The sequence below is a fragment of the Pyrus communis genome, chromosome 11 (assembly GCF_963583255.1).
Source record: "Pyrus communis chromosome 11, drPyrComm1.1, whole genome shotgun sequence".
Taxonomy (NCBI): domain Eukaryota; kingdom Viridiplantae; phylum Streptophyta; class Magnoliopsida; order Rosales; family Rosaceae; genus Pyrus; species Pyrus communis.
In genome coordinates this window covers 18,964,774-18,989,304 of record NC_084813.1, presented here as the reverse complement: position 1 = coordinate 18,989,304, position 24,531 = coordinate 18,964,774, and the positions used below count along the sequence as shown (strand labels likewise).

The window sequence follows — 24,531 nt, the reverse complement described above, 5'->3', positions numbered from 1 at the left end:
AGATTGCAGTAAGGCACGTATATATGCTATCTTCTGGACTCTATTCGCCCCATATCCAATGTGTAAAGAGAATATACGAATAAGCCTTGTGGATACAATGAAACCCGGTCTTCCGTCCATTGTTTGTCAAAATTTTACACTCTTAAGACAAATCCCAAACACTCAAAGAGATAAGAACGCTCAAGATTAAACTAGAAACTAATTTGCAGATATTAGTTACTAGAGCTTTTGTATAAGAAAATAATATAACAATGGAGGAGGTTTTGAATTATACACGGAATAAAGAGAGAATTGGTGGTCTTCAATATGCCCGTATGCACCCAGGTCCACGTCTCTTCAAGGAGGTATTACACCACTTTAATTACTTATTTCTCTTAATTTTTGTCACAACTCTTCATCATGAGTTGCAATGTTAACAGCCATTAGATTGATAGAATTTTCAATGGGAAGAGCATTTTCAATGGGAATTCTTACTTCGGGACTTCCACCACTTTTTTGAAGATTTATTTAGAAATCTAAAAGAAATATGTGTCTCTGAAAGAATATTGCCTCTAATGGAAGAGTTTTTACAGTATAAACCTTAAATTTGAGATTTAGGTGCCACTTAGTTTTACGTACAGTCTAGTGGTATTCCTCTTCATTGGTAAGTTAGAGGTCTAAACTTCGATTCTAACCAATGGCGAATTTGAACGACATTACTGCTAGCCCATTGTAAGAGGAGTTGAGCCCCTTGCATTAGGTCGGGTACGGCTTGATGGCAGGACATATGAGATCGAATCACCATTGGTATATTGGCAGCTACCCTATCAAAAGTGCATGGATAGAAAACTAATACTTTATTTACTAGGATATTAGGCTACATAGAAAGACAAACTATCTTCTTATAAAAAATTAAAAAAACAAAAAAGAAATCCTTTAATAAAGGGTAGTGCTACCACATATTTATTTTTACTTTTCACATATTATTTTAATTTTCGGCTATCAAATCAAATTCAAAAAATATTAATAATAAAAAATTAGAAAATATTTATAAAAGATAAAGATGAATATGTAAATATCATTATTTCTTAATAAAACGCCATCGTCTAGCAAATTATAGAAACAAAAATAGGGCAAACTATCTTCTTTTGTGCCGCCGGTTTATAGTTTCTTCTCTGCTAGTAATTTTTCTTTTTCACAAATAGCCCAGCCAGTTATCGGCGGAAGCAGCAGCAGCAGGAGGCAAAGATTCAACCTTGATTTGGTTTGGAGCATAGGACGCCATGGCCGAAGAAACCCATCTGCCAGAAGCAGCAACAGAGCCAAGGAAGCGGAAAATAGGGAAGAAGAAAGGCTCCAAGGCAAAGAAGAAGGCGAAGATGTTACATTCGTCAGAGGAAATCAGAGCCATGAAGCCGAAGAAGTTTAACAATAAAATGAAGAAACTGTTTCTGAAACGAGCTAAGGACTACAATTCGGAGTCGGAGGAGGAGTCCAAACAGGAAGATGTGAAACCGAAACCGTTGGGAAACAATGAGGAGGAGCCGAGTGGCGGTGCCGCGTCGTCTTCAGGAGAAGAGTCGGAGGAAGGTGGTGGTGGTGGTGGTGGTCGCAATAGGGGTGATGGAGTTTCAGATGACGAGGAGCACGGCGAGATTCTGCCCGGAATCATGAAGTTTTCGGAGGGTTGCAATGCGTTTAGGTTGGCATTCAAGAGTATAATCAAGAAGTCAGTTTCTCTGAATGCAGTGGTGAGTTATATAGAGTTGAGCTGCTATGTCTAATTGTTTGGTTTTTGTGTCTTGACTCTTCAATAACAAAATTTGATTGCTTTACAGGGACCGGTGATGTCGGCGCACAAGAAGCTTGTTGCAGAAAAGCTTGCCGAGGAGCAGACGGAGCGCAAGGCCAAGGGCGAGGCTAAGAAGGAAAAGCATACGGTAGTTCATATCTTCGATTTGTTTTCAATTGTAATGTGTATGTATCAACATTATGCTTGAGAGGTTTAATGCTTATTTGTTTAGATCGTTTTGATTTGATAGGTGATAGAAAAGGGGCATGTGATGCCGGCCAATTATTTGGACACGCATGAAAAGTTTCTAATCGGTGTTGCTACTAAAGGGGGTACCGGAATTTTTTTCCCTTTGGTTAAGATATATTTGATCAAGTGTTATTTGTCTTATGGGAGTTATCAAATTTCTTTCTCATACTGACTTAACTCACATTTACCATTTGCAATGCTGGATGTTCAGTGGTGAAGTTGTTCAATGCTGTAAGTTGCTTTATGTGAATCTAATTGTTTGCTTGTTTTCGAATTGGGAGTTTAAAAGTTTTAAGTTTTGTAAGATTGTTTATGTTGCGCCGCATTGAGTCATGTGCTTGTGTTCGTGCCTAATGCAGGTCAACAAGGCACAAAATGCTCAGAAAGGACTGAATCCATCCAAGTTTAAAGATGCCAAAGGTGTGTTCTGACTTCTTAGTACTGCGGCTACAATTTGAGACCTTCAGTTCTGCTGAGGCCCTTTGTTTTGCCAATTTATTTTGTTAAGTTTCAGGTATCAACTATGTGGTTTAGTTAGTTTTGAATTTTAAACTGATAGGGAAAGCAATACGTTTTCATCATATCACAGATAGTGTTGAACTGTTTTGTGATTTTATGTCTATTCCTGCCTCTCTGAGTAGCCGTATGAATTGATTTGGATTTCATACATGGCTTAGTTAGGAGGCAGATATTAATTCAGTGTTTTATGGCGAGGCCTTTTGAGGGGACTCTTTGTCTCTTCCCCATCAATTGTCCTCCAAGCAGCCTCGCACATTCTCTAATTAACCGAAAAAAAGAATGCTGTCATCTTATGATTTATATTTTTCTCATAGACCGTGTATCAATGCCGGTTTTTTAACGTTTTCTTGAGGTATCCTATTTTTCACATATTTTGATTGCCTTTTAAAACCTTGGTTCATGAATGCCTTTTGAACACAAATTCACCATTAGCATTCAAACCCTGTAAACAGAGTGTATTCTGGCAAGTTATTTATGCTTACTGAAATTCAGTTTAGACAAATCTAACTAATCATTTTGGTCTATTAATTACTTCTATATTTGTCGGTGAGACACATGGAACACATATTTCTCTGCTGGCAGTTGCAAATTTTGAGTTTAAATGTGTAAATCTCTGTTCTGATTGTGTTTAATCTCCCTATATCGTTGTCCAAATGTTTCCAGTGATAAAAAAGCGGAGGAAAGAAGCATTCTTTTCAGAGTTGGGCAAAACGTCTTCGAAGGTCAGCTACTTTTTTATTTATTTATTTATTTTTTTTTTTTTAAGTTCCTTGCATTCTCCCACATCATTTTTACCATCTTGATCTTCCTTACTGGGGAAGGTATGTAGACATTCTTGTTTCTTATTTTCAACGATTTGAACAATCAAATAGACCATTGCTCCAATTCTGTTTGGAGGATCTGATGTTGAAGGTCCTTTTCTGAAATATATTTATCTTCCAGCCACCTGGTTCCATTAAATTGTTTGGTAGTGCCAAATTGCTAAAGTATATGTTCTTAATTATTCTTTTGTGGGCTTTATATGTGAGAATGATTTAACATGCAGGCTCATGCGTCTAAAGGCGCAGTGGATGGTGAAGGGCCAGCCTGGGCTCCCTTAAGAGATAATTACATGCTCACAAATCCCAAATTGAAAGACTGGGATAAGATGCCGGTAAGGATCTTTAATCACATCTTGTTAAGTGTTTCACCTGTCAAAGACACTCGCGTGCTCTCACTTAAACACGTGCGCGCATACGCAGTGCACTTCTAGTCGCTATTATGTATTCTGGTGACATATTGCTGTAATTTGCGTACAGGACACCGTTGTGGAAGATGACATTGGAAGGGTCGCTGGAGATAGTTCCGATGACGATTGATGCTGTGGAACTGCACGAACGGCTGGAGATAGTTCCGATGATGATTGATGCTGTGAAACTGCACAAACGGCTATGTGCTGATTGTGTCCTAGGCATACTTTTTTGTAAACACTACCGTGGTATCCTTGTTGCTACTGCACAGGAGGAATTTTGTTTTCGATTTCTATTAATGTTATAAACGAGTGCTTTCTGATACAATTAGCGAAAATATCCTGTTTTTCTCGCTCATTTTGTGCAAAATATTCTCTTACCTTCGGAAGATTTTGGAGAAGCAGCTCACAGAAACAATGAATAAACTCGCAGTTTACATTTCCAAGCGAAGCGGAATATATTTTTGTGTATATCACAAAGATGTGCAACAAAACACCGGACTTTCTTAGCATCCAGAAGGCGTAAACTGAAATCCGAAAGAAACTACGTTTTGTCTTGCAACCGAAAGAACGGTGCAAAATTTATTGACAGTACATGTGATGCTACACACTAGAATTACAAGGTGAACTGTATTCCAATTAAGATACTACATCTTACGGCAACGGCAGCGAATTAACATCCCCCTCCTCTTACCGGTATAAAGAAACTACAAACTAATCTCCCTAAACTGCATATGTAAACCATCCCGTTCTTGTCTACCCAGGCCAACAAAAATGAAAGAGAAATTTACAAGTCCGAGTTTAACTCTTAGGTCAGAGCTCATAACACTCAACGGCATACGTACAGATCATGTGCATGTCAAATGAACAGAAAAAAGGGGGAAAATAGCAATCCAAGACTAACCTAATGACCGGAAACTACAAGTTCAGCTGCAAAGACACCATGGCAGCCGCTTTTTATAGGAGTCATCGGAGCAGGAGGACAAAATATAATAACAGGGATAATCAAGGCATCAAGCATAGTAATGGTTTGGAAGACCAATGTGAATCCTCCAGGCAGAATAATTGAACAGATGAACTTCCGCCATAGAAACATAAAAGGGAAACGAACGCTCTGAATAATGTCACGATCAGTCAATCTGTCATGGTGATTAGAATCAGAAATCTGCTCCTCCACTTTATTAGTGAAGCATCAGAACCTGGCCGTTTGCATCAACCCTTCTCTTTCAATGAAACCAAGGCCCTGTGATACAATCATACAGCTTTTCACTGCACAAGGAAAAGATGCGTCAACTTCATCTACCATTGCGTAATAAGGATCAAATCGTCTTTTATATTATATAACATTGTTAAAAATTGTACTCAGTAGCTTCTGGTTCTGGCCTGGTTCAAAGGGTCATAGTCATAAGCTTCACCAGCTTTAATGAAGCGGCCCTTGACACGCTTTCTTACATCAGCCCGTGCTTTGCGAGAAGCATACCTCACCCTTTTCTCAAACCTATCGAAAGGACAACAGAAAATATAGATGTTCAATAGATAGCATGAAATTTCATAACCAAATAAGACTTCCGTGAAAGTGTAACCACTTCATCCAGAGGAAAGTAGAGAAAGAAATCAAGGTACCCTACATGGTTAAATCTCTATAAACGGCGAATAATAAGAAACAAACATAAGACTACTCCAAGAAGTGATCAAACAAAGTGGCAAAGAAACTAGAAAACGATTGCTGGCTTAATAAATGAATGAAGAACAAATAGTGGTCTGTGTGTGCACGCTTGCTAATATATTTACTTTTTGGAGTACACTTACTTGCGAGCCTTCTTCTTTTCCTTGTAACGCATAACAGCATTACTACGGTTAGCTGACTGCATGGAACTCTCAGGGCAAGGATGACACCATGGCGGCTCTCCCATGAGAAGCTTTGAGGACGCTCCACAATCTTGACAATCACCAGCACTACTCTCTCCAGTGACGCCCGAAAACGAAAGGTTTGAATGTGCTTGTTTTGCTGGAAAGCAGATAACTGGATCAGTTTTCGTACTCATTACAGAATCAGCAGATGCCTCGTTACTGCACGCTGGCTGTGGAGCATTTCCCAGTCCAATTGAAGACCCCTGGAAAAAAGCACTAATAGTTAACTACAAATACATTTTATAAACTCAAATCTGGACATACTTTACCAACTACATTAAGAAATATTCAAAAGAAAAACCCAAAAAGTTCAGAACGGCTACTTGTAAGATAAAGAAAGCAATTTTTAGTTATACAGTAGTCTAGTCTAAGACAAGGACCCAGCCAATGAACAAAAACAGTCGAAAGTCCGAGCATCATAAAACACGAAAATAAGGAGACAAAATTACCTCAGCAGCAACCGCATCTTGACAATCCCTGGACACGTTCTTTGCCCCAAACAAGCTATCAATCCCGCCATTCTTGAAAAGCTCTTCAGAGTGATTGAGAGATACACCAAACAGTTCTTCATAATTTTCAAGATTCAATTCCATTTCATCCATATCTAAATCATCATAAAGGTCATCGTCTTCGGGGAGTCCAGTACCTTTGCCCCCATGAGAGTACAGCTGTATAATCATAACACGAAATTCCAAAGGTCATTGATGAAGAAACTTCAAACTTAGAACAAAATCATACACATAACTGTACCCAATACTGTATTAAGATCATAATTTTGGAATAAAAATTACCTTAGGCAATGAAGCATTTACAGATCCGGACAGCTGGCCAACAACATGACGAGCATGACTACGTTCAGGCACCGAAGAGGAACCAACCAGAATACCAGACTTCTCCATTGAATGCGCAGCATTCACTTCATCCGCACCAGATGCACTTTGCCTAGTGTTACTTTCAGCTTGGCTCCAATCACTTCTGGTGCCGTTATCAGCGATGCTCATCAATCCCATTTCCTGCTCGCAAGTAGATTCTCCGTTAGAAGGTAAATCTGATACGAATGACCAGATAGACGACAGTTCGGCAGATGATGGGCAACCGGAGTAACAATTGAGGGTTTGCCTCTTATGTCCAGATGCTGAAGTCGATGCTTGGTGACCCATCCAATCACAATTCTGACAAAGAGACACTCTCTCTTCTGTACATCTAACTGATGCAGGTTGTGAATTGCATCTTTCGCAAATAAGTGTTCTCAAGTGACGCCTAGACAGGGCATTTGCGGAGTGGACATTTCTGTCACACGATAAACACAAGCATGCCGCATCAGACCGGCAGTGCACCATGGACCTTTGAACCTGGCAGTAGTCACACAGGTAACCCATGTTTCAACTTTTTTCTCTCCTCTTCTAATCAAATCTTCTCCAATTTATCCAAATTGAATGCGAATCCAACCGAAACTAGCTTCTCAGAAAGACCACAATTCTGCCGAGTGTATCTCACTACAACCTTCAAACAACATCATTAACACAAAATCAGTATTACTGCTGTAAAAAGATCTTACAAGAAGAACACGAACAAGTTTTCGTAGAGAACAAATTCGAAACAAGAACAACAAAAAGCTTCGTTTTTTGCCTATTGAAACAGGGAAGTTACTATGTCAATTATAGGAGATGCTATGATTACTAATCTGAAAAATTGGTTAAAAAAATGGATCTAAATATCTAAAACATCCTTTCAAACAAGAGCTTCACAAACATGTTTATTTTGTTAAAAAAAAAAAAAAAAAAAAAAAAACCAGAAAAATTCATACAAAAACCAAATTTGCAGATGTATTTGGACAAGAAAATATAATCAGAAAGTTGAAAAAGCAAAAGCCTTTAACAAACTTGCATCACCAAAAACACAAAAGGTAGAATATTTTGGGTGAATTTAACAGATTAAACAAGTTTTGCAGCAAAGATTTTGGCTTCAAATTTCTCTTCAAAACAAAAAAAATGAATAAAAGGGTAGTTCAATTAGGCCCTATATATTATTTCTTCACCATCTGATTTTTCAGATAAGAATTATCAGACCCACCAACAGAGGAAATATCAAAGTAAATCCATTACAAACACCCAATAAAACTTTGAAGTATAAATAAGCCTGAAAAATAGTAACAGAAAACAAAAAACCAACAGACAGAGAGAGCATTCGGGAAACTTTACCAAGAGAAAGGGAGAGGAGGATAAGATCTGTAGACAAACAGCTTTTGATATTTCTGAAGGACTCCTAAAGATATGAACTTTTTGGTGTTTTTTCTCCCAAATTTGTTGTTCTTTCTTATGTGGAGATGGAAAAGATAGAAAGATTGGGTTGGGGAGGAGGGGTGGGTGTGAGCATAAGCTTAATGTTGTTGTTTTGGTGTCAGAGGGGCTCCAAAAGATGGTGACTTCAGCAAAGTTGATAAAAAGTGCATTACTTGTGTGGGTCCCTGTCATTTTCCTAGTGCAGGGAAAAAGTTAGGCCCTTCACTTTTCTAGGTCCCTCCATCGTATAAAACTGATATTTAATTTTTAAGCTAACTCCCTCTTAATATCTCTCTGATTCTCTGTTTTTTCTTTGGGATTTTTTGGGAATTTTTTATTTTCCTTTTTGGTATATGGAAATAAGGTGTAAAAGTTGTCAAAAGTGCTTCCACATGGTCCTTAATCTAATCTATATGGCCTAATCCCACATGATTTGGCATGTCATGTGTCCTAATCACTCATCTTACATCTGTCCCTAGATTTTCTGTTTATTTGTTTTTCTTTTTCCCCTTGGTCTGATTTTTTTACATTTTTTTTTTTATGATCTTTTGTTTTTGTTTATGGTTCTTTTCTTTTTTTGGTTTATTTTCTTACAAAGTAATGTTCTAAACTAATCTAGATAGGATCATATAGAGCTAATTCGACCTTTTAATATCTTAACGGTTGATGTAAAGTTTTAATTATAATTTAAATAAAATTCTTACACTTGACAAAAAAAAAACTCTAATCTAGTTTGTATGAACAGAGATTTGACTTCAGATCTAAGTGGATAAACACAATGGATTAGACAACCGACTTAACTTACACATGTCTCCTTTTTTCGACTGATGACAAAATAATATTCTTATTAACAAGGTAGGATATCTGAATTCCTATGAAAAAAGACGGACACATCATCTTCGTCCACTGACTAATTCACATCCGTTTCGATATTTGATTTGAGTTTTCGTTTGATTTTGATGTCTTAGACGGCCATCCAATCCAATCTTAGGGTATTTTTCTTTTGCACTCTCTTAATTTGCTACTACATCCCCTATATCCAATCCTTAAAGCTCTAGAAACCTTCATATGAGTGTTGATGAGGCAACTTGATATCAACAACACAAAGACACCCCAAAAAGTGAAGGCAAAGTCTCCATATACAATTATTAATTTGACATTCAACAATAATAGGCCAATAATGATAATCGTGCTCTAATGAGTCATAACTCCATGACATAATATATGATCCCACTACAGCCTATATTTGCACTTTTCACACCTAAGTCCTATCATAACTATGGTGCATGCACCTCACCTTATACTCTACACGATTGAATAGGATAACCATAATTTATTGAGGTTGGTGTGTGAATATACCTTTTCTTACCTTTCTAAAAATGACAGATTCTATGCCATTTATAGCATTGGAGTTAATTAGGAAAGAAATTTAGGTGTATATTCACTTGTCTTCGTGGTTTTAAATGACAATTTTGTATATCTAATATAGCATTGAGTTAATCTAATCAGGAAAACAATTTACACTCAACGATGTGTATATTCATTTGTGTTTGTACTCTCCTCACGTTACTACATGATGTTGGATTTGAATTCTAACATTAACGTTGGATTTGAATTCCAACATAAATTAACCTTAAAATGATCCTAGAAATCAATAGGAATGTAATTGGAGTCTAATATCATGATTACATGAAATCACTTATAATTAGCTTGTCGATAGTTTTGTCTTAAAGAGCAAGTTACTGTCATTAACGTCTTGATATTATTCACCAAAACTGATATCATATTACATGGGGGTGTGGAGGGGTTTGAATAGACAGAAGTCATAACCTAACAGCTATATAATCCTAGCAGTCCATGCAAACCCTACAACACAACATATAGACTTCTTATGATTTGTAGAAGACTATAGGCGTTCAAAGTTGCTTCCGCATACTTCAAACTCTTCACATCGGCTTCAATGGCTGCTAGAGCCTCAGGTCAGCCGTTACTCACAAGGTTTTGTGTTTTGGTCATTCAACCATCTCAGGCCAACACATGATGCATCATGGAACAAGACAATCAAATACAAAGGAAAAAGTTAACGTGTCGCATGTAAGTTGTTATCCAAAGTTAAGATTAACTATCATTTTTTTGTGGTATATCAAAAGGAAACAAGCCCTAGACTTGCCATATTCATTTATCTCTATTTTCTCCTGGCAAAGCTACGTGACTCGTTGTGTAACAAGAGTAATAAAGACAAATGAATATACAACCAAATGCAAGTAATTTTACGTCCTAAAAGCTAGGGTAGTTATCCATCTATCAACTCACTTGTTTATCATACAAAATTCTTACAAATGGCCAAAACCCCAAAGAAGTTGGAAGCAACAAGAAAAAGTGGGAGGTGATAGGAAGCTAAGTATATTAGATGAGCTTAATCAAATGTATTAAGGTAAACAGTGTATTATGTATTGTGATTAGTGCTCAGCTAATTGTAATAAGAGATAAGGCAGGCCAAAGAAAAGACATGTGAGATTCAACTTATAGGAAAATGATCCTCGCCAAATCATTTTCTTGGGGATTCGAAGAATTCTGTGATCGTAACTGTTCATCTTACATTGTACAATCAGTTTTCGTTAGATACTATTTACATTTGATTTTAAATTTTAAACTTCAAATTATTTATGACCTTATAATATACGATGAAACATGATCATGGATCTTCCCGATTCTCAGAAGAAGAATCCGTCCCAACTCACAAACCCCACTCTCACAAAAAGTGCTACCCTTTTGGCCATCTGTCAAATTTTTGTGTGTATTTACCAAACTAACCTTCTTGTGAACAATTTGTCTCTCTCACATCATGCTACGGTGCCTACATAATATCCTATCCTCTCGGTCCTCCCTGGGCTGGACCATCTGCTGGTCCTCCCTGGACTGGAATATCTGCTGGACTACTACTACTAGTCTTCCAGACTTACCAGTGGCAGCAACTCCCCATGACATTGATAAAGGCTAAAAGAGACCATTAACGTGTATTATATTAGCAATTGGCAATTAGCAATTAGCATATCATTTAAGCCACCAAAAAAGGAAGAAAATTAAGAAGTTGACCTAAATCTATAAACCAGAACATCCTTAATTTATAATATATTAATTATTAAATATAAGCTAATCTTTCACACAAAAATCAAACTTCAGATTTAGAGGATTGTTTTTATAATGTTATGCTATCAAATGCGTATCAATCTATTAATATCTCTTTCAGCATGTTTAAGTTAACGAGGGATGGTGAATTTGATACCAAATTAGGTTGTCTATTGTGTGGCTTAACCGAATTCCTCTCCTTCCTTAATGTAAATATATATCGTTGTACTAAAAATAAAAAAAAATAAAAAAAGAAGATATATATAGAAGTCACACATGAACAATAGTAAGGCAAACTCGTGTGTAGGGACAATTAGCATGTGCTTGTGGGACCCACAAATCCATCAACGTCAAGAGCGTTAGATTGTCATAATCATTTTCAAACTGGAGGTGAGAAAATTCATTACGCATTAGTGACTATCAACTGTTTGTGGTTGTAAAGGTAAATTATGTAGCATTTTTTCAAACTCAAGCGTGCTCACGCGTGTGAGTGACTGTCAACCGTTAATACATGTTTAAAAACAATTATCAATGGCGTTTCTCAAACTCAACACAGGGCACGCCAACAGCTGAGTTATTCATTGGACAAACTCTTGCCTATTACTATTTTGCTCGGGCGAATGACTATCAAAACCGTTAATGAGTGTTGAAAGACAATTATCAGTAGCAACCCTCAAACTCAGCGTAGGGCACGTCAATCAGTTATGACTCATGAGTTCTCCATTGGACAAACTCTTGCACATTACCATTTTGCCCAAGTGAAAATCTCAACTTGTCCCTTAAAAATCTACGCCCAGATACAATTTTAGAAAACCAGAAAGTATATTTCGTAACAAATATGGATAAAAGTCCACCGAGGCTACTACCCGTATGAAACAGGTTGGGTGCCAATTGACCATTCGACTCAGATTTTTTCCAGGATTAAAAAGATCAAGAAAATATCTTGCACTTTTTTATTTTATTGGGACAAATATCTTCTACCCTACAAGCCAAAAATAGATTTTGGTAGGCCACAAAGACAGATCCACCTGTCCATTTAAATTGGAGATTCCAATTTTTCAGAAAATATCTAGTCGACGTTGCTACAACAACAAAAACACCTTTTTTTAATTAACTAGGATCGACTATATGAATCCTAAAATTTCATTATGCTTGATTCTGTGTCATATCATCCGTTAGATCCAAGTACTCTAAGTCTTTTCTTAAAGTCTCTTCCAAAATTTTCATAGATCTTCCTCTACCCCTTCGACCCTAGACTTCTATCATGTTCCCTGTTAGATCTAAGTACTAGTCGACATTGCAGCAACAAAATATTCCTTTTCCACTTTTCTTTTGGTCTGAAAAATAAATAAATAAAATTGTCCCCTTCCAAAACCCTACTAACAATTTGTTCTTTCTTTTGGTCGTCAATAGCAAAAATACGAAGACATTGCTGATCGTAAATGTTGGAACTTACAACAAAAGATAAGAATGTGTGCTCAGCCTCGCCAAGTTCAATATGTTAGCGACCCTGCACGGTTCGAGCGATAGAACTCGATTACAAGAGTCTGCCCTACAGGATTGGGGTGAAAAACCCGAGTTATCGAACTATCTTTAGCTAAATATGCAACTAGGGTGACCTAAGGTAAATTCCAACGCGTTTGACCTCCCTTGGAAATACTCTGTGCGTGAAGTTACACCACGTTGGAGATACACTTGCAGAGCCTCATTATTCTCGTATATCCAGAATCAAGACACTCAGCTGCAGCTCGTATTTCAGCTAAAAGTGACTCAGGCAGCGGCTTTTCTACTGCAGATTCGGAAGCCTGTATCTGATGTGGAAGGATCTCCGAGGGATAAATCCCACTGTCCAGAAACCAACAAACAAGTCACTATTTATTCAAAGCACTAGGTATATGTGCAACAAACAAGTCACTATTTATTCAAAAGCACTAAGGTATATGTGCGTATAAAGCACATTGAGGTATGAAAGGCATAGAGGATACTGACAGACGAACAACGAACATTTGCATATAATCACAAGTAGTCCATATAGCATTTCGGAGAGCTTTAAGGTGGTAAAGACAAGGAGGGCAGTTTTGAAGTGCATTATTATTATTATTGCATTGTTAAACCACACATGATGATCATGATACCCACGAGTCATCACGTAAGAACCTAAATAAAAACAGAAGAGTGTAGTATTGTTTAGGAATCTGAATGTATTTGTTGGGCCAAGTAACGTGATTAAATGTATACGGGTACAAAGAACGGATAAATGGGCACAAAACCTAAAACTGCAACAGGAATTTACAGCAGTGACAGAATACTTTAATACTGATTATATGTGACTCGTTCAACTATATAAAGCCAATTAATATGGTATAAATTTCCAAATTAAATAAGCAACGAGATAGTCAAGGAAATTGGATAGGATTGTACCTTTTCAAACAGGTCACGTCGAGAGTCAGTGCCACTTGTCTACCACTCTTAAAGTTAAGGAAACAAAGCTTCAGATCAAGCTGCTCAGCTATAAACAAGAACATATAACCAACAATTTAGTACAAAAATAACTTTATATGTGAAGGTGAGCCAAAAATTTATTCAGTGAATGATGGTGAAAGTTCAGATAAACAAATTGGTTATCACATTTAGAGGAGTAGATTTTGTTACCAGATGGAGTTTGAAAATTTGTTTGAATCAAATTTACAATCTCAAACCGAGCCAGGTGCACTTCCTCAACCACGTCTAGCAGATTTCTTAGCAGTGAACGGGTTACCTGCATTATATATAGACCAAAGTGAAAAAGCAGTATAGAATGTGGAGTTAGAAACATATTATCCACTTTGACCCTATGGGAATTGAAACCCAGTATCACAATTACTATACTAATGCACGTAATATGCCATTCACTTAAATAGTAACATACTTGTGTTTCTTGTGCCAAAGGCAAACATCTCAACTCAGAACTTTTTTTGATGACCTCAGCATTTAGCACAAAACCAAATGCAACTTGAACATCCATGTTTGGGAATTCCTGATGTCCAAAAAAATAACCATTTAGAAAAAGAATAGTAAAATAAACAACCTAATGACCTCAGTACCTTTGTGATTTTTATATCATTCATATTGTGTGAGATGGCTATGTTTGATGTTGGGCCCACAGTACCCATAAACCTGTATATATCATCAACATGAAATCACATGTCATACTTGAATTTTGTAACAAGAAAGAAAATGTCCATGACTTAGCCAAAAGAACATCCAAAGAGAGAGAGAAAAAACCTTTGCAAGACGTAACCATGATAGCTGAGAAGAATGTTGTAATGGCCATTCTTAATCACAAAATGATCAATATTCCATAGCTGTTGAAATCACAGGTGTCTCTTAGAAAAATAAGTCATTTATTTCGTGTCTGAAAAAAGTCATATCATGTAAAAAATACCTGTAAATCATGACATATAATCCTGCAACATGCTCTTGTCTTCAGTTGATGTTGAACTAATGAAATAGCATCGGCGCAACTTGGTTCTCCTTTCAACTTGCAGTGGATGTGAAAGAAATTGCTTAACTTTTTTACATCTCTGTCTAAAGCTTTAAGCTCCTGCCTCATTGTGCTTACATTATCATCGGAAGCCTGACAATAAAAGGTTTATATAAACAAAACTCATGACCTGAAACTTCATTATCTTCACATAATTATTTTTTGTAATATCTATAAGCTGAACTGGTTGTTTGAGAAAGACAAAGGAAGAAGAACGGTTTTCTTATGCTGTATTCATCTTATTTAATTTTTTATAGCAGAAACCTGTCACCTGTATTCAAATTCTACCAATAATTTTATTTACTGCATCTTTCTTGGAATTTGGTTCACAGGAAAACTTTAAAGAATAGTACTTAACTCTGATTAATATATTCCCAATAAAGTAGGGTCTGCCTAGAAATTAATAAAATCGCATTTCAATTGCAAATATACATTCTCATGTAATGGCTTTTTTAAAATAAAAAAAACAAAAAAAATCATTCACCTTGCTTTGTAGTTACAAAAGGTTTCTCTGGTTTATAATCTATGCAACAGTTTTCGTAAGTGTTTAAAATCCTTCTGTTAAAAATTAGAGAAACACCGGACAGATAAATTGCCAAGAACAATTACTGAAGCTACAATTACAGGGACAAAGAAAATGGTAAATAGATCCCCAATCTTAGAGTTGATGATTACCTCTTGTTCACCCTCAGAATTAACTAGAGAGGACTGATGATGACTATCATCAACATGAGTCTGCCATTCACTAGGTTCAGACTGACAACGAATGTAATTCAATTTCAGCATCTGAGACTTCTGAATTGCAGAGCGTAAGAGCTGTACTCTACTCTGCAGGCAAGTATAAGTCCAGGTGACAAACTGTATGCATATCTAGAAATGAAAAACATAAGAGAGCCAACCTTAATTAATATTAAAAAAAAATGCAAACCTGTAATTTATCGCGCTTCACTTGCATTAACTGCAATTTTGCCCTTTCATACACTATTTTATAAAGCAGCAATCTTGCTTCAGCTACTCTGCAAAGGTTAATGTCAATGCTTATTAAGCTAACCCACATTCCTGGACAGGTAAGAATTCAAAGAAAAAAAAAAAAAGGCATGATGAAAGACACCACCTTTTATGCCCAACATTGATGCAGTCAAACTTCTGTACACAGTAAATACCATTATTAGCATAAAAATTGAAAGTGTAGAAGTTCTATTAGATTTAAAGAATGCTATCTGGTCCGACTATAATATGTAAACATGTCCATAACAGACCCTGATTGACCATTTAATTCAGCAAACCTGAGACTGGACCTCAGAACACAATGTCCCATATTTTTTAGCCTTCAATAGGTGGACCAGCATATCATCCAGCACACCGATCTACATGATCATGATAAAACAGCAATGTCAACCAACAGATACAGATAACAAGCCTAACCATAAGATGGTTAATTCTATCACCCAGATTAGATTTTACTTGGGAGGAAGTAATTAAAAAAAGGAATATACCGCTCTTAAATTTAGTTTTCTTGCCAATGGAGAAAGCAGTTGTTCCGTATCTCCTGAGAATTTTACTAAAATCTGCAAGAGGGAAAACTGAAGTAAGAAAAGGTATGAAAATAAAATACTTATCATATCTGCCAGAGAACCTGGCTATTCAAGTAGATTATCACAAAACAGGAAATAGTACACACACATCAGTCCAGCACTTCCATATTGTATCGCCCCCACACTTCACTCTGCCATCGTAACCTTTATTTGACTGATGCAGCACGAACTCTGGATTGCAGTTCTCACTTCTGGGAACTTTCGGGCTTTTCTGGATTCTGGGGATCATATCTGTACAGTATCCATCCTCAGAAATTATTCCTAGGTTTCGTCGTTTCCGTCCAACAGATTTTTCTGAATCTTGCCCTGGAAATGGACTATGTGAATTATACACTCCCTGATAACAGTCATCACTACTAGGATGACTATTTGAATTGGACTTGTGAGATACTAGGTCTTTCCCAGCAAAGGGTTGCATATTCTCAGTGTCAGCTGCATAAGATGAATCCAGCCTGGAGGGGCTATCTGTTGACTCTTTTCTTGAGGGACTCCAATTCATATCTTTTATGAAGGGACTACGAATTGGCTCTCTCACAATAGGACTTTGAATTGGGTCTCTCACGATAGGACTTCGAGTTAGCTCTTTCACAAAGGGACTTCGAATTGGTTCTCTTCCAGGACTCAGAGTAAGTTCTTTTGAGGGAGGACTCGGAGTTGATTCTTTCCTGTGGGGACTCTGACTTGGCACTTTCTTGAGGGGACTCTGAGTTACCTTTCTCCTAGTAGAATTCAGGGTTGGATTCTCCCGGGGTGGACCCTGAGTTCGCCCTTTCGTGGAGGGGTTCTCAGCTGACTCTTTACTGGAAGGGCTCTGCATTGACCATTTGCCGAACAAAATGTCAAACCCCTAAGCAACACAGAACAAGTAATGATATCTCTAAATAGAACAGCCTAGTATTTAACAGCAGCCAACTAAAGCATGGGAAACTATATAAAGCTGTTTTCAAATTTGAGTAAATATTAGCCCAACACCCAGCCTACTGTGTATAGAATGAGCATGGAATGCAAAGCCAAACAAATCTGTGTGGTATAAAACATAGGCCCCGTGTCCATGTCCCTTTAAAATTTAGCACATATACAGACCTGAAGGTATTGTTCAGTCGTGCTGCTGCAGACATATGGTTTAGAATGCACTGGTTCTGCTCCACCTGGAATGCTTTTATCTGGGTAGTTTAGAATGACTGCACCTCTTGAAGGTGATTGGAAGTTCTTTTCAGATTCAATTTGCAGATGGGGAGGATTATCTTCTCGTTCACCTGCCAATATGGGAGCAGTACCAGCAGAAACCAATAATCCTTCAGTGGGAATTTCTAACATCAAGAGGTGCTGTGTCATTTTGCTTCCTGATAATGACAGCTGAGAGGGTGAAGCCACTGCTTTTCTTGGTGTGCCAAATGTATCCTTCAAAGGAGTGTCTGTAACCATGCTATGCTGAGGCTCTTCATCTTTATCAAGGTCTGTGGTCTCGTTAACCTGACTCAACATACTGATGTTTATTGGGTTCTCATTCCCATTTCTATTCGTGTTACATAAGCTTTTCTGTCCACTGTTGAGATCAGGCATAGCTGTTAGCTTCTCTAAACAAGCAGTAGGAGAATTAGAAAATTTGCATTGGAGATCTTTGCTAATGTCAGCCGTAACATTCTTTATGGGAGAATTCACAGATGAGTAACTTGATAATCTACATTTTAATTTTTCAATTCCATCTTTGAGACTAGAAGCACAAGGAGAAGGCTCAGGAAGTGTGAATCTAGAAATACTTTTCTGAATTGATGAAACCCACTCATTATGTTTTGTGTGTTCCGCACTTAAAAAGGAACCTGGTTGTTTCGAGGATGGAGTCACTATCCTTGAGTGTCTTGCCAAATTAGGAGTATTCCAAACCGATTGCTGATGTCTAGCAGATAACAATAATATGGACCCCTCCATCGGTGATCTATATTGTTGGTCCAAATGTTGATCTCTATTATATGTTTTCTCCTTAAGAGAATATTCTTGAACCATGCCTTGACTTGAATGTTGATAAGCAGGTTCATGCTGGACAAACACATTAAACTGAAGTGCTTCACTATTGAATTCTGGTAGGACTTTGCCATTAACAGCAGTTAACTCCAATTTTTTCATATCCCTTGGAGATCCAACTTCAGTAAATTCCTTATTCACCTGCAAACAAACCTGTGCATCAGTTCACCAATACAAAAACTCACATTTATCTAATTTTTTAACACTTCCCGTTTTCTTCACTGGTAATGTAAACATATAATATAATAGAACGAATAGTTAACTAGAATGCAAGCACTAATAATGCATCAGTTATGCAAGCTAAAGTCAACAGGAATAGTACCAGTCCTGAATTGTCAAGCATGATAACTCTAAGATGATGCTATTAATAAGATAACAACAGATATTTAGTTTCTTTTTGGTGTAGATCGAATGGAATAATGGTAAAATGTGTATTTCAGTATAGAACAAGTTGATTATGGACATGCAACTACAATAATAACATGATGACAATCAAAATTAAAAATGTACTTTAATATGATAAATCATCATCCATCACAGCAACTAGACTACTAGACAAAATCTTTGGCAACTGAGGCCATTTACTCCAGCTGAAAATTAAACTATCAGCTTCTGTTGTCCAATCCAAATATCCAACTCCCAAATTTTTCTACTGAAACCCTTCATGTTTGAACAGCCAAATTTCATCAACCTCCAACAACTTAATCTCACATAAAAAGCTACTACATTACCTTCATTCTCACACACAATTTTTTTTTTTTTTTGGGTAAACAGGGGGTTTCTCACACATTATTTTGAACAAAACCCAACCATAGAAAAGTCCAGTATTTATTTCCCACGCCCACAAAACAGTCACAATCCATTTTATCAATCAACAAAAGCTATAAGATGGCTACACTCCAAATTTCCAAATCAGCTACTGGCACTCTCTGTTTGAACCATTTTTAAAACTTGTTTTCGAAGTACATAAAATCATATGCACTGGCAGGACCTTTTTGGTTCAAGTGCATGAAATTTCACCCTTCTAACAACACCACAACCACAATCCTCACAACAACAACAAAGAGTCTAAGACATGCATCATCAAATCTACTAATTTAAAATACCAAATGGATGAGATCAAACCAAACTGCTAATGGGTCTATCAAATCCTGATTGCAAAAGAGATCCTTACATTGTTTAATTGATTCAGAGTCTGGATTTGGCCATCAACGAAGTCACCAGCAGCTGGATTACGACCTCTGTTAGATGAGGCATCATAAGCAGTTTGATGAAAAGAACCACCATTTGCCTCACTCAACTTGATACGAGAAACTGATTCTGCCTCATTAGGCGTGTCATTAGTGCCAAAATTGCCCATTTCAGTAGTTCTACGATTTCTCATGTGGCCAATCTCATTTTCATCTGATGCAGATACCTCATCCCCCTTTGGTGACATTGAACTGGCAGGGACAGCAACAGAGTCAGCATGCAGATCCTTGCTGCCTGCTGCCAAAAGTGCATCTAATGAGGGAGATAGTCTTCCATATTCGTACTTATGTGGGTTTTCTTCTATAATACTCATGTCATTCGAATCTTCGCCACTTCTAACCTTATCAGCAGGGACCGAAGACTGAGGAGTAAGCATCTTCGGTTTTGTTAGAGACATGAGACTTCCAGAATCAGTAACACTGGTATTATGGATTGGCGTCCTCTCTTCAAAGGCAAGGCGCACTGCCGTTGGGGTCTTGAGATCTCCTCCGGAGTCTGACCTTGCAAGACTGCGGTAATGCATTGAAAATGCTGTAGTATCCAATGTAGCTTCATGAATGTCATCTGAGGCCGCGGAATCAGATAACCGTCCTGGTCTAATGAAATTGGCCGATACAGGGCCAAAGAAATTGTCTTCTGCAAAAATAAATCATAAAAAACACTATAATTTTCGACCAAGACACTTGAATATTTTACTCAGTGGAATTACTACCTAGACAAACAAGAATCTATGTAGTTAAAAATTCAATTATCTGCAGCCTATACAAGTAATTTAAAGTCGATTATAACGTAAGCTGGTAATATAAAGCACCAATTACATAAGCCATTAAGTGCTAACATCCTCTAAAGAATCTTCCTTTACTTTCCTAATTGTGTATTAATTACTAATTAATAAAAAAATAAGATAAAATTTATAGCTTACCGTCGTTGGAGGTAGCAGAGCCCGGAACACTACTCCCAGGAGAGGGCGATCCATTTGGCCTGAAAAACGACTTCCTCCCGTCGTCGTTTTGGTCATCGTCCTCGGAATCCCTAAAATCGTCGCTGTCACCGCCCAAGTCCCTAAAAAACCCTATCACCGGATTCTCGGCCTGTGCGACGTCGTTTTGAGAGCTGGGTCGGGGCTTGGGGTCGGGAGGTGTGTCGTACTCCTCGTCGCGGTTGAATATGTGGACGGAGGTGATCTCGGTGTCGGCGAAGCTCACGCGGCGGGAGCGCTTCTGCTTGATTCTTAGGGCTATTGTTTCCGGTTCGGTCTCGGAGTTGCAGGGCTCATCGGGGCCGTTGGAGGACATTGGAAATGGAAGAATCGGAGAAGGGAATTGGGGAGATTAGGGTTTGCAGTTTGAATTAGGACGGAGCAGTGCGCTGTGTGTCAGTCATTGTGGGACTGCGCAGCGGGACAGAGAGAGAGTGTGTGTGTGTGTGTGGAGGGAAATTATTTTGATGGTTTAAAAATGTCTCATCATTTACGACTAGTCGTTTCGTTTGATTCGTTCCTGTCTGAATTTAAATTTTAGTTTATGTGCTGATTTAGGGCACTCATTCGTGATGCTAACAATTTGTATCAAAGTATGGTTATTATCTCTAAGTTATTAACAATTAATATTACAATGCCTATTTCATTCTCTAAACTCCACTATAGACGTCATATTATTATGCTTTAGTGGTATTTTTAGTAAGTTTTTTTTTCAGGTTATGTCATACCAATTTAAGAAGAAAAAGAAAATGTTCGAGCTACTTAGTTACTTTTTGCAGTGAAACCACACACTGAGAGAAGGCCATCATCTCCTCTCTCCTACTCGATCTTCGGTTGGGTCAGAGGCTTTTTCGGTCGAGGTTCAATACATCCGCCAATCATAGGATTCTCAGCTCAATTTTCTCTCTCCACCTTTAAGTTACTGTATATAGAGTCGGCCAAGGACATTAATCCTCAAACATAGTCAATTAGGACACTTAATTAGGATCCAATATTCCATAAACATTATTTTAATTAGTTAATACGGTTTAAAAATAGGTCCACTTCCATGAACATAAGAGATAAGAGTCGTGACCACCTTTTTCCTTGTTAATTTCTTTCTCAAATAGTTATGATGAAGTGATATATGCGCATGCCCTTGCGTCATCGTTACATCCTCCTTATACCCTATCGCAAGTATATAAATAGGTCTCGTTTTACTATATATCAACAAACCCACAACTACTTGTCGATCTCGTTCGATCTCTTACATATATATATGCAAGCAACATGAACTCAGAAAATGCAAATAAGGGGGAGGATTGCCTGGGATGGGCTGCAAGAGATGAGTCTGGGGTTCTTTCCCCTTACAAATTTGCCCGCCGGTACGCTCGATTTCAATTAATTAATTAATAATTTGCATGCTAAACGTACTGCTTAATTAACAATGAGTTTGTTAATGAATCTGCAGGGCTGTTGGGAGTGACGATGTTTCCATAAAGATCACACACTGTGGAGTTTGCTATGCTGAAGTGGTTTGGACAAGGAACAAACATGGAGATGCCACCTATCCTTTAGTGCCTGGGTACGTATATATGTGCATCCATTAACTCATGATTTTATTTTTATCATATGATTAATTCTTAGTTAACTACTGCTTAATGTACAAATTACAGACATGAGATCGCCGGCATTGTGCAAGAGGTCGGTTCAAATGTTCGCGGATTCAAAGTTGGTGATCATGTTGGAGTGGGAACTTATATTAATTCATGCAGAAATTGTGATTACTGTAATGACGGTCTTGAAGTTTACTGTGAAAAAGGAGTTGTTTACACTTACAATCGTCTTGACGTCGATGGTACCATGACGAAAGGTGGATTTTCCACTTACATTGTTGTCCGCCAAAGGTTGGTGTCGTTTGTGTCCCCTCATCAGAAATCTTTTAGTTTGATAACAGTCGCATTGCCACGTAGCGTTACTAATCAACGTGTTAAAATAAGCATTAACGGGGTTGTTGATATTTCATGTTATGTCAGCATCATATAACCTAATTGCCTAATGCTCAAGGAATTATAAGGCAAGTTTTTCAATTCCCTGAGAAATCAATGACATTGTTGGTTATGTATTTGAATTTATACAGGTACTGCTTCAGGATAGCAGAATCCTATCCATTGGCTTCAGCAGCACCTCTTCTTTGCGCCGGCATTACTGTCTATTCTCCAATGATACGCCATAAGATGAACCAACCCGGTAAATCACTAGGCGTGATTGGCCTCGGCGGTCTTGGTCACTTAGCCGTGAAATTTGGTAAGGCTTTCGGACTGAATGTAACAGTTTTCAGCACAAGCGCATCAAAGAAAGAGGAGTCTCTAACTCTGCTTGGTGCAGACAATTTCGTGGTCTCATCCGACCAAGAACAGATGAAGGTAGAAATGCACAAGCCTTCCAAATTTGGTCATTATTTGCACTATGTTATGAGTTGTTATATATTTGTATGTAATGATTGTATTAACCTTCATTTTATGCAGGCCATGGCTAAATCCCTCGACTTCATCATCGATACGGTATCTGCTGATCACTCATTTGATATGTACATGTCGCTTCTGAAGACTGCCGGCGTTCTTGTCATGGTTGGGGCACCAAATGAAGTTAAACTGAGTCCTATGAGCCTAATTCTGGGTACTGCAACATTTTCATTGCTCAAAGTTTTGGTGCTTTTAAAATTTAGAAAATTAGTGATTTTATGCTACATTAAACAATGCGGTGGTTTACTGATTAGCTGAACAAGATGCATTGATCGTTAAATTTTTTTTTTTTTTTCACAGGTATGAAATCGATATCTGGTAGCGTGGCGGGTGGTACGAAAGTGATGCAAGAAATGCTAGACTTCTGTGCTGCTCAGAAAATATATCCCAACATAGAAATAGTTCCGATTCAGTATGTGAATGAAGCAATTGAGAGGCTTATAAAGAAGGATGTGAAGTACCGGTTTGTGGTGGATATTGAGAACTCCCTGAAATATTGAACGAGGAAAACTCAGATTTCTACCAAAGAATCGATGAGAAGGCATATATATATGCAAAAGATTTGCAGAGAATTTATCTAATAGGGTTGTGGTTTTTTTTTTTTTTTTTTTTTTTTTTTGGTTGGGTGTGGTTGTCTTACTTTTAATGGAAGTGTTTGAATTCATCTCCTGCCTTGTGTGTTAGGGCTAGTTCGGTAGTTTGGTGCTTTTAAAAAATTGTTTCTGTTGTGATATTAGAATAAAAGGGTTTTTGAACTTTAATCCTTCAAGAAGATTAAAATTTAATAAAAATCTAGTATAAGATTCAATATTGATTTTAATCTCTTAATGTGTACTTAATTCAAATTCATATTATATTTTTGTTTTTGTATTTAATAGATAACTTATTTAATGTTATTACATTAAATTTATTATTATATACATTTTAATTCATTAAATTTATTTAACTTTCTCTAATTAGTGTACCTAAACGTCTGTATCATAATATATTTTACTAAATTAGTGTACCGAAATGCCTGTACCTAAATTTATTGTAGTGAATTAGTGATACATAAGAAAATACGTAAAAACATAAGTGTACTGAAAATTCCGTACCTAACTATATGATGTTAAACTAGTGTAGCGAAATGTCAGTATCTAAATATATCATACTAAACTAGTGTACCGAAATGTCCGTACCTAAACATATTATACTAACCCAGTGTATCGAAATGTTCGTATCTAAATATATTACAATGAATTAGTGGCAGATAAGAAAATATGCAAAAACAAAAGTGTACCGAAAAATCTCTACGAAAATATTTTCTTATATAAGATGCTTACCATAATGAGAATTAAAATTTATAATATTTTCATAAAATTTAAATTCATAAAATTATAAATAAATAAAAAAGACATTGAATACATATGCTGACATTAAATAGAGTCTAGGGACTAAAATCAATTTTTAATCTTGTATAAGACATTTTTCTAAACTTCATCTTATTTAGGGATTAAAAACTAGTTTTTTATAAAATAAACCGTTTTAAAATTAAATAATTAAGTGTTTGATAAAATGTACTTGTAAAG

At 37.1% G+C, this 24,531-nt stretch overlaps 4 protein-coding genes and 1 non-coding gene across 7 annotated transcripts; 3 read left to right on the top strand and 2 right to left on the bottom strand.

The window, feature by feature from the left end:
• Positions 1-1,120: 1,120 nt before the first annotated feature.
• LOC137707444 (uncharacterized) lies at positions 1,121-4,125 on the top strand. The gene is made up of 8 exons (XM_068446312.1): positions 1,121-1,730; positions 1,818-1,919; positions 2,022-2,103; positions 2,232-2,251; positions 2,380-2,440; positions 3,203-3,261; positions 3,585-3,692; positions 3,838-4,125. Exons 1-8 carry the CDS (start codon positions 1,263-1,265, stop codon positions 3,895-3,897), a joined length of 960 nt encoding a protein of 319 aa, XP_068302413.1. The 5' UTR covers positions 1,121-1,262; the 3' UTR covers positions 3,898-4,125.
• Positions 2,687-2,797, top strand: LOC137709621 (small nucleolar RNA U19). The gene has a single exon (XR_011064908.1). It is a non-coding gene; the product is annotated as a small nucleolar RNA U19 (small nucleolar RNA).
• Positions 4,126-4,295: 170 nt separating the features above from the next.
• Positions 4,296-8,109, bottom strand: LOC137707442 (zinc finger protein CONSTANS-LIKE 9-like). 3 transcript variants are annotated; one of them, XM_068446311.1, is made up of 6 exons: positions 7,880-8,109; positions 6,470-7,181; positions 6,128-6,346; positions 5,577-5,881; positions 5,151-5,265; positions 4,296-5,036 (listed from the first exon to the last, which is right to left on the bottom strand). In XM_068446311.1, the coding sequence occupies exons 2-6, from the start codon at positions 7,055-7,057 to the stop codon at positions 5,034-5,036; spliced, it is 1,230 nt and encodes a 409-aa protein (XP_068302412.1). In that variant the 5' UTR covers positions 7,058-7,181; positions 7,880-8,109; the 3' UTR covers positions 4,296-5,033. The 3 variants fall into 3 exon arrangements, with proteins under 3 accessions (XP_068302412.1, XP_068302410.1, XP_068302411.1); XM_068446309.1 differs by having other exon boundaries at positions 5,130-5,265; positions 7,880-8,107; XM_068446310.1 differs by having other exon boundaries at positions 4,296-5,265; positions 7,880-8,108.
• Positions 8,110-12,499: 4,390 nt separating this feature from the next.
• Positions 12,500-20,880, bottom strand: LOC137708266 (uncharacterized). Its single transcript, XM_068447308.1, has 16 exons — positions 20,403-20,880; positions 19,404-20,116; positions 17,291-18,370; positions 16,296-17,018; positions 16,109-16,180; positions 15,899-15,979; positions 15,727-15,758; positions 15,541-15,628; positions 15,288-15,440; positions 14,514-14,705; positions 14,354-14,433; positions 14,173-14,245; positions 13,998-14,105; positions 13,742-13,847; positions 13,511-13,598; positions 12,500-12,934 (listed from the first exon to the last, which is right to left on the bottom strand). The coding sequence occupies exons 1-16, from the start codon at positions 20,773-20,775 to the stop codon at positions 12,763-12,765; spliced, it is 4,134 nt and encodes a 1,377-aa protein (XP_068303409.1). The 5' UTR covers positions 20,776-20,880; the 3' UTR covers positions 12,500-12,762.
• An 848-nt stretch (positions 20,881-21,728) lies between these two features.
• LOC137749150 (probable cinnamyl alcohol dehydrogenase 1) lies at positions 21,729-23,499 on the top strand. Its single transcript, XM_068489264.1, has 6 exons — positions 21,729-21,823; positions 21,910-22,023; positions 22,115-22,345; positions 22,579-22,864; positions 22,967-23,117; positions 23,264-23,499. Exons 1-6 carry the CDS (start codon positions 21,729-21,731, stop codon positions 23,461-23,463), a joined length of 1,077 nt encoding a protein of 358 aa, XP_068345365.1. The 3' UTR covers positions 23,464-23,499.
• Positions 23,500-24,531: the final 1,032 nt, after the last annotated feature.

Coding starts and splice junctions, on each gene's coding strand:
- LOC137749150 (XM_068489264.1), top strand. CDS start 21,729: ATGAACTCAGAAAATGCAAATAAGGGGGAGGATTGCCTGGGATGGGCT. Junction 22,865..22,966: donor CCGACCAAGAACAGATGAAG/GTAGAAATGCAC, acceptor CATTTTATGCAG/GCCATGGCTAAATCCCTCGA. Junction 23,118..23,263: donor TCCTATGAGCCTAATTCTGG/GTACTGCAACAT, acceptor TTTTTTTCACAG/GTATGAAATCGATATCTGGT.
- LOC137707442 (XM_068446310.1), bottom strand. CDS start 7,057: ATGGGTTACCTGTGTGACTACTGCCAGGTTCAAAGGTCCATGGTGCAC. Junction 6,347..6,469: donor TAAATGCTTCATTGCCTAAG/GTAATTTTTATT, acceptor ATGATTATACAG/CTGTACTCTCATGGGGGCAA. Junction 5,266..5,576: donor GAAAAGAAGAAGGCTCGCAA/GTAAGTGTACTC, acceptor TCCTTTCGATAG/GTTTGAGAAAAGGGTGAGGT.
- LOC137708266 (XM_068447308.1), bottom strand. CDS start 20,775: ATGTCCTCCAACGGCCCCGATGAGCCCTGCAACTCCGAGACCGAACCG. Junction 18,371..19,403: donor CTCTGAATCAATTAAACAAT/GTAAGGATCTCT, acceptor GTTTGTTTGCAG/GTGAATAAGGAATTTACTGA. Junction 17,019..17,290: donor CGACTGAACAATACCTTCAG/GTCTGTATATGT, acceptor TGGTCAATGCAG/AGCCCTTCCAGTAAAGAGTC.
- LOC137707444 (XM_068446312.1), top strand. CDS start 1,263: ATGGCCGAAGAAACCCATCTGCCAGAAGCAGCAACAGAGCCAAGGAAG. Junction 2,252..2,379: donor TGGTGAAGTTGTTCAATGCT/GTAAGTTGCTTT, acceptor TGCCTAATGCAG/GTCAACAAGGCACAAAATGC. Junction 3,693..3,837: donor AAGACTGGGATAAGATGCCG/GTAAGGATCTTT, acceptor ATTTGCGTACAG/GACACCGTTGTGGAAGATGA.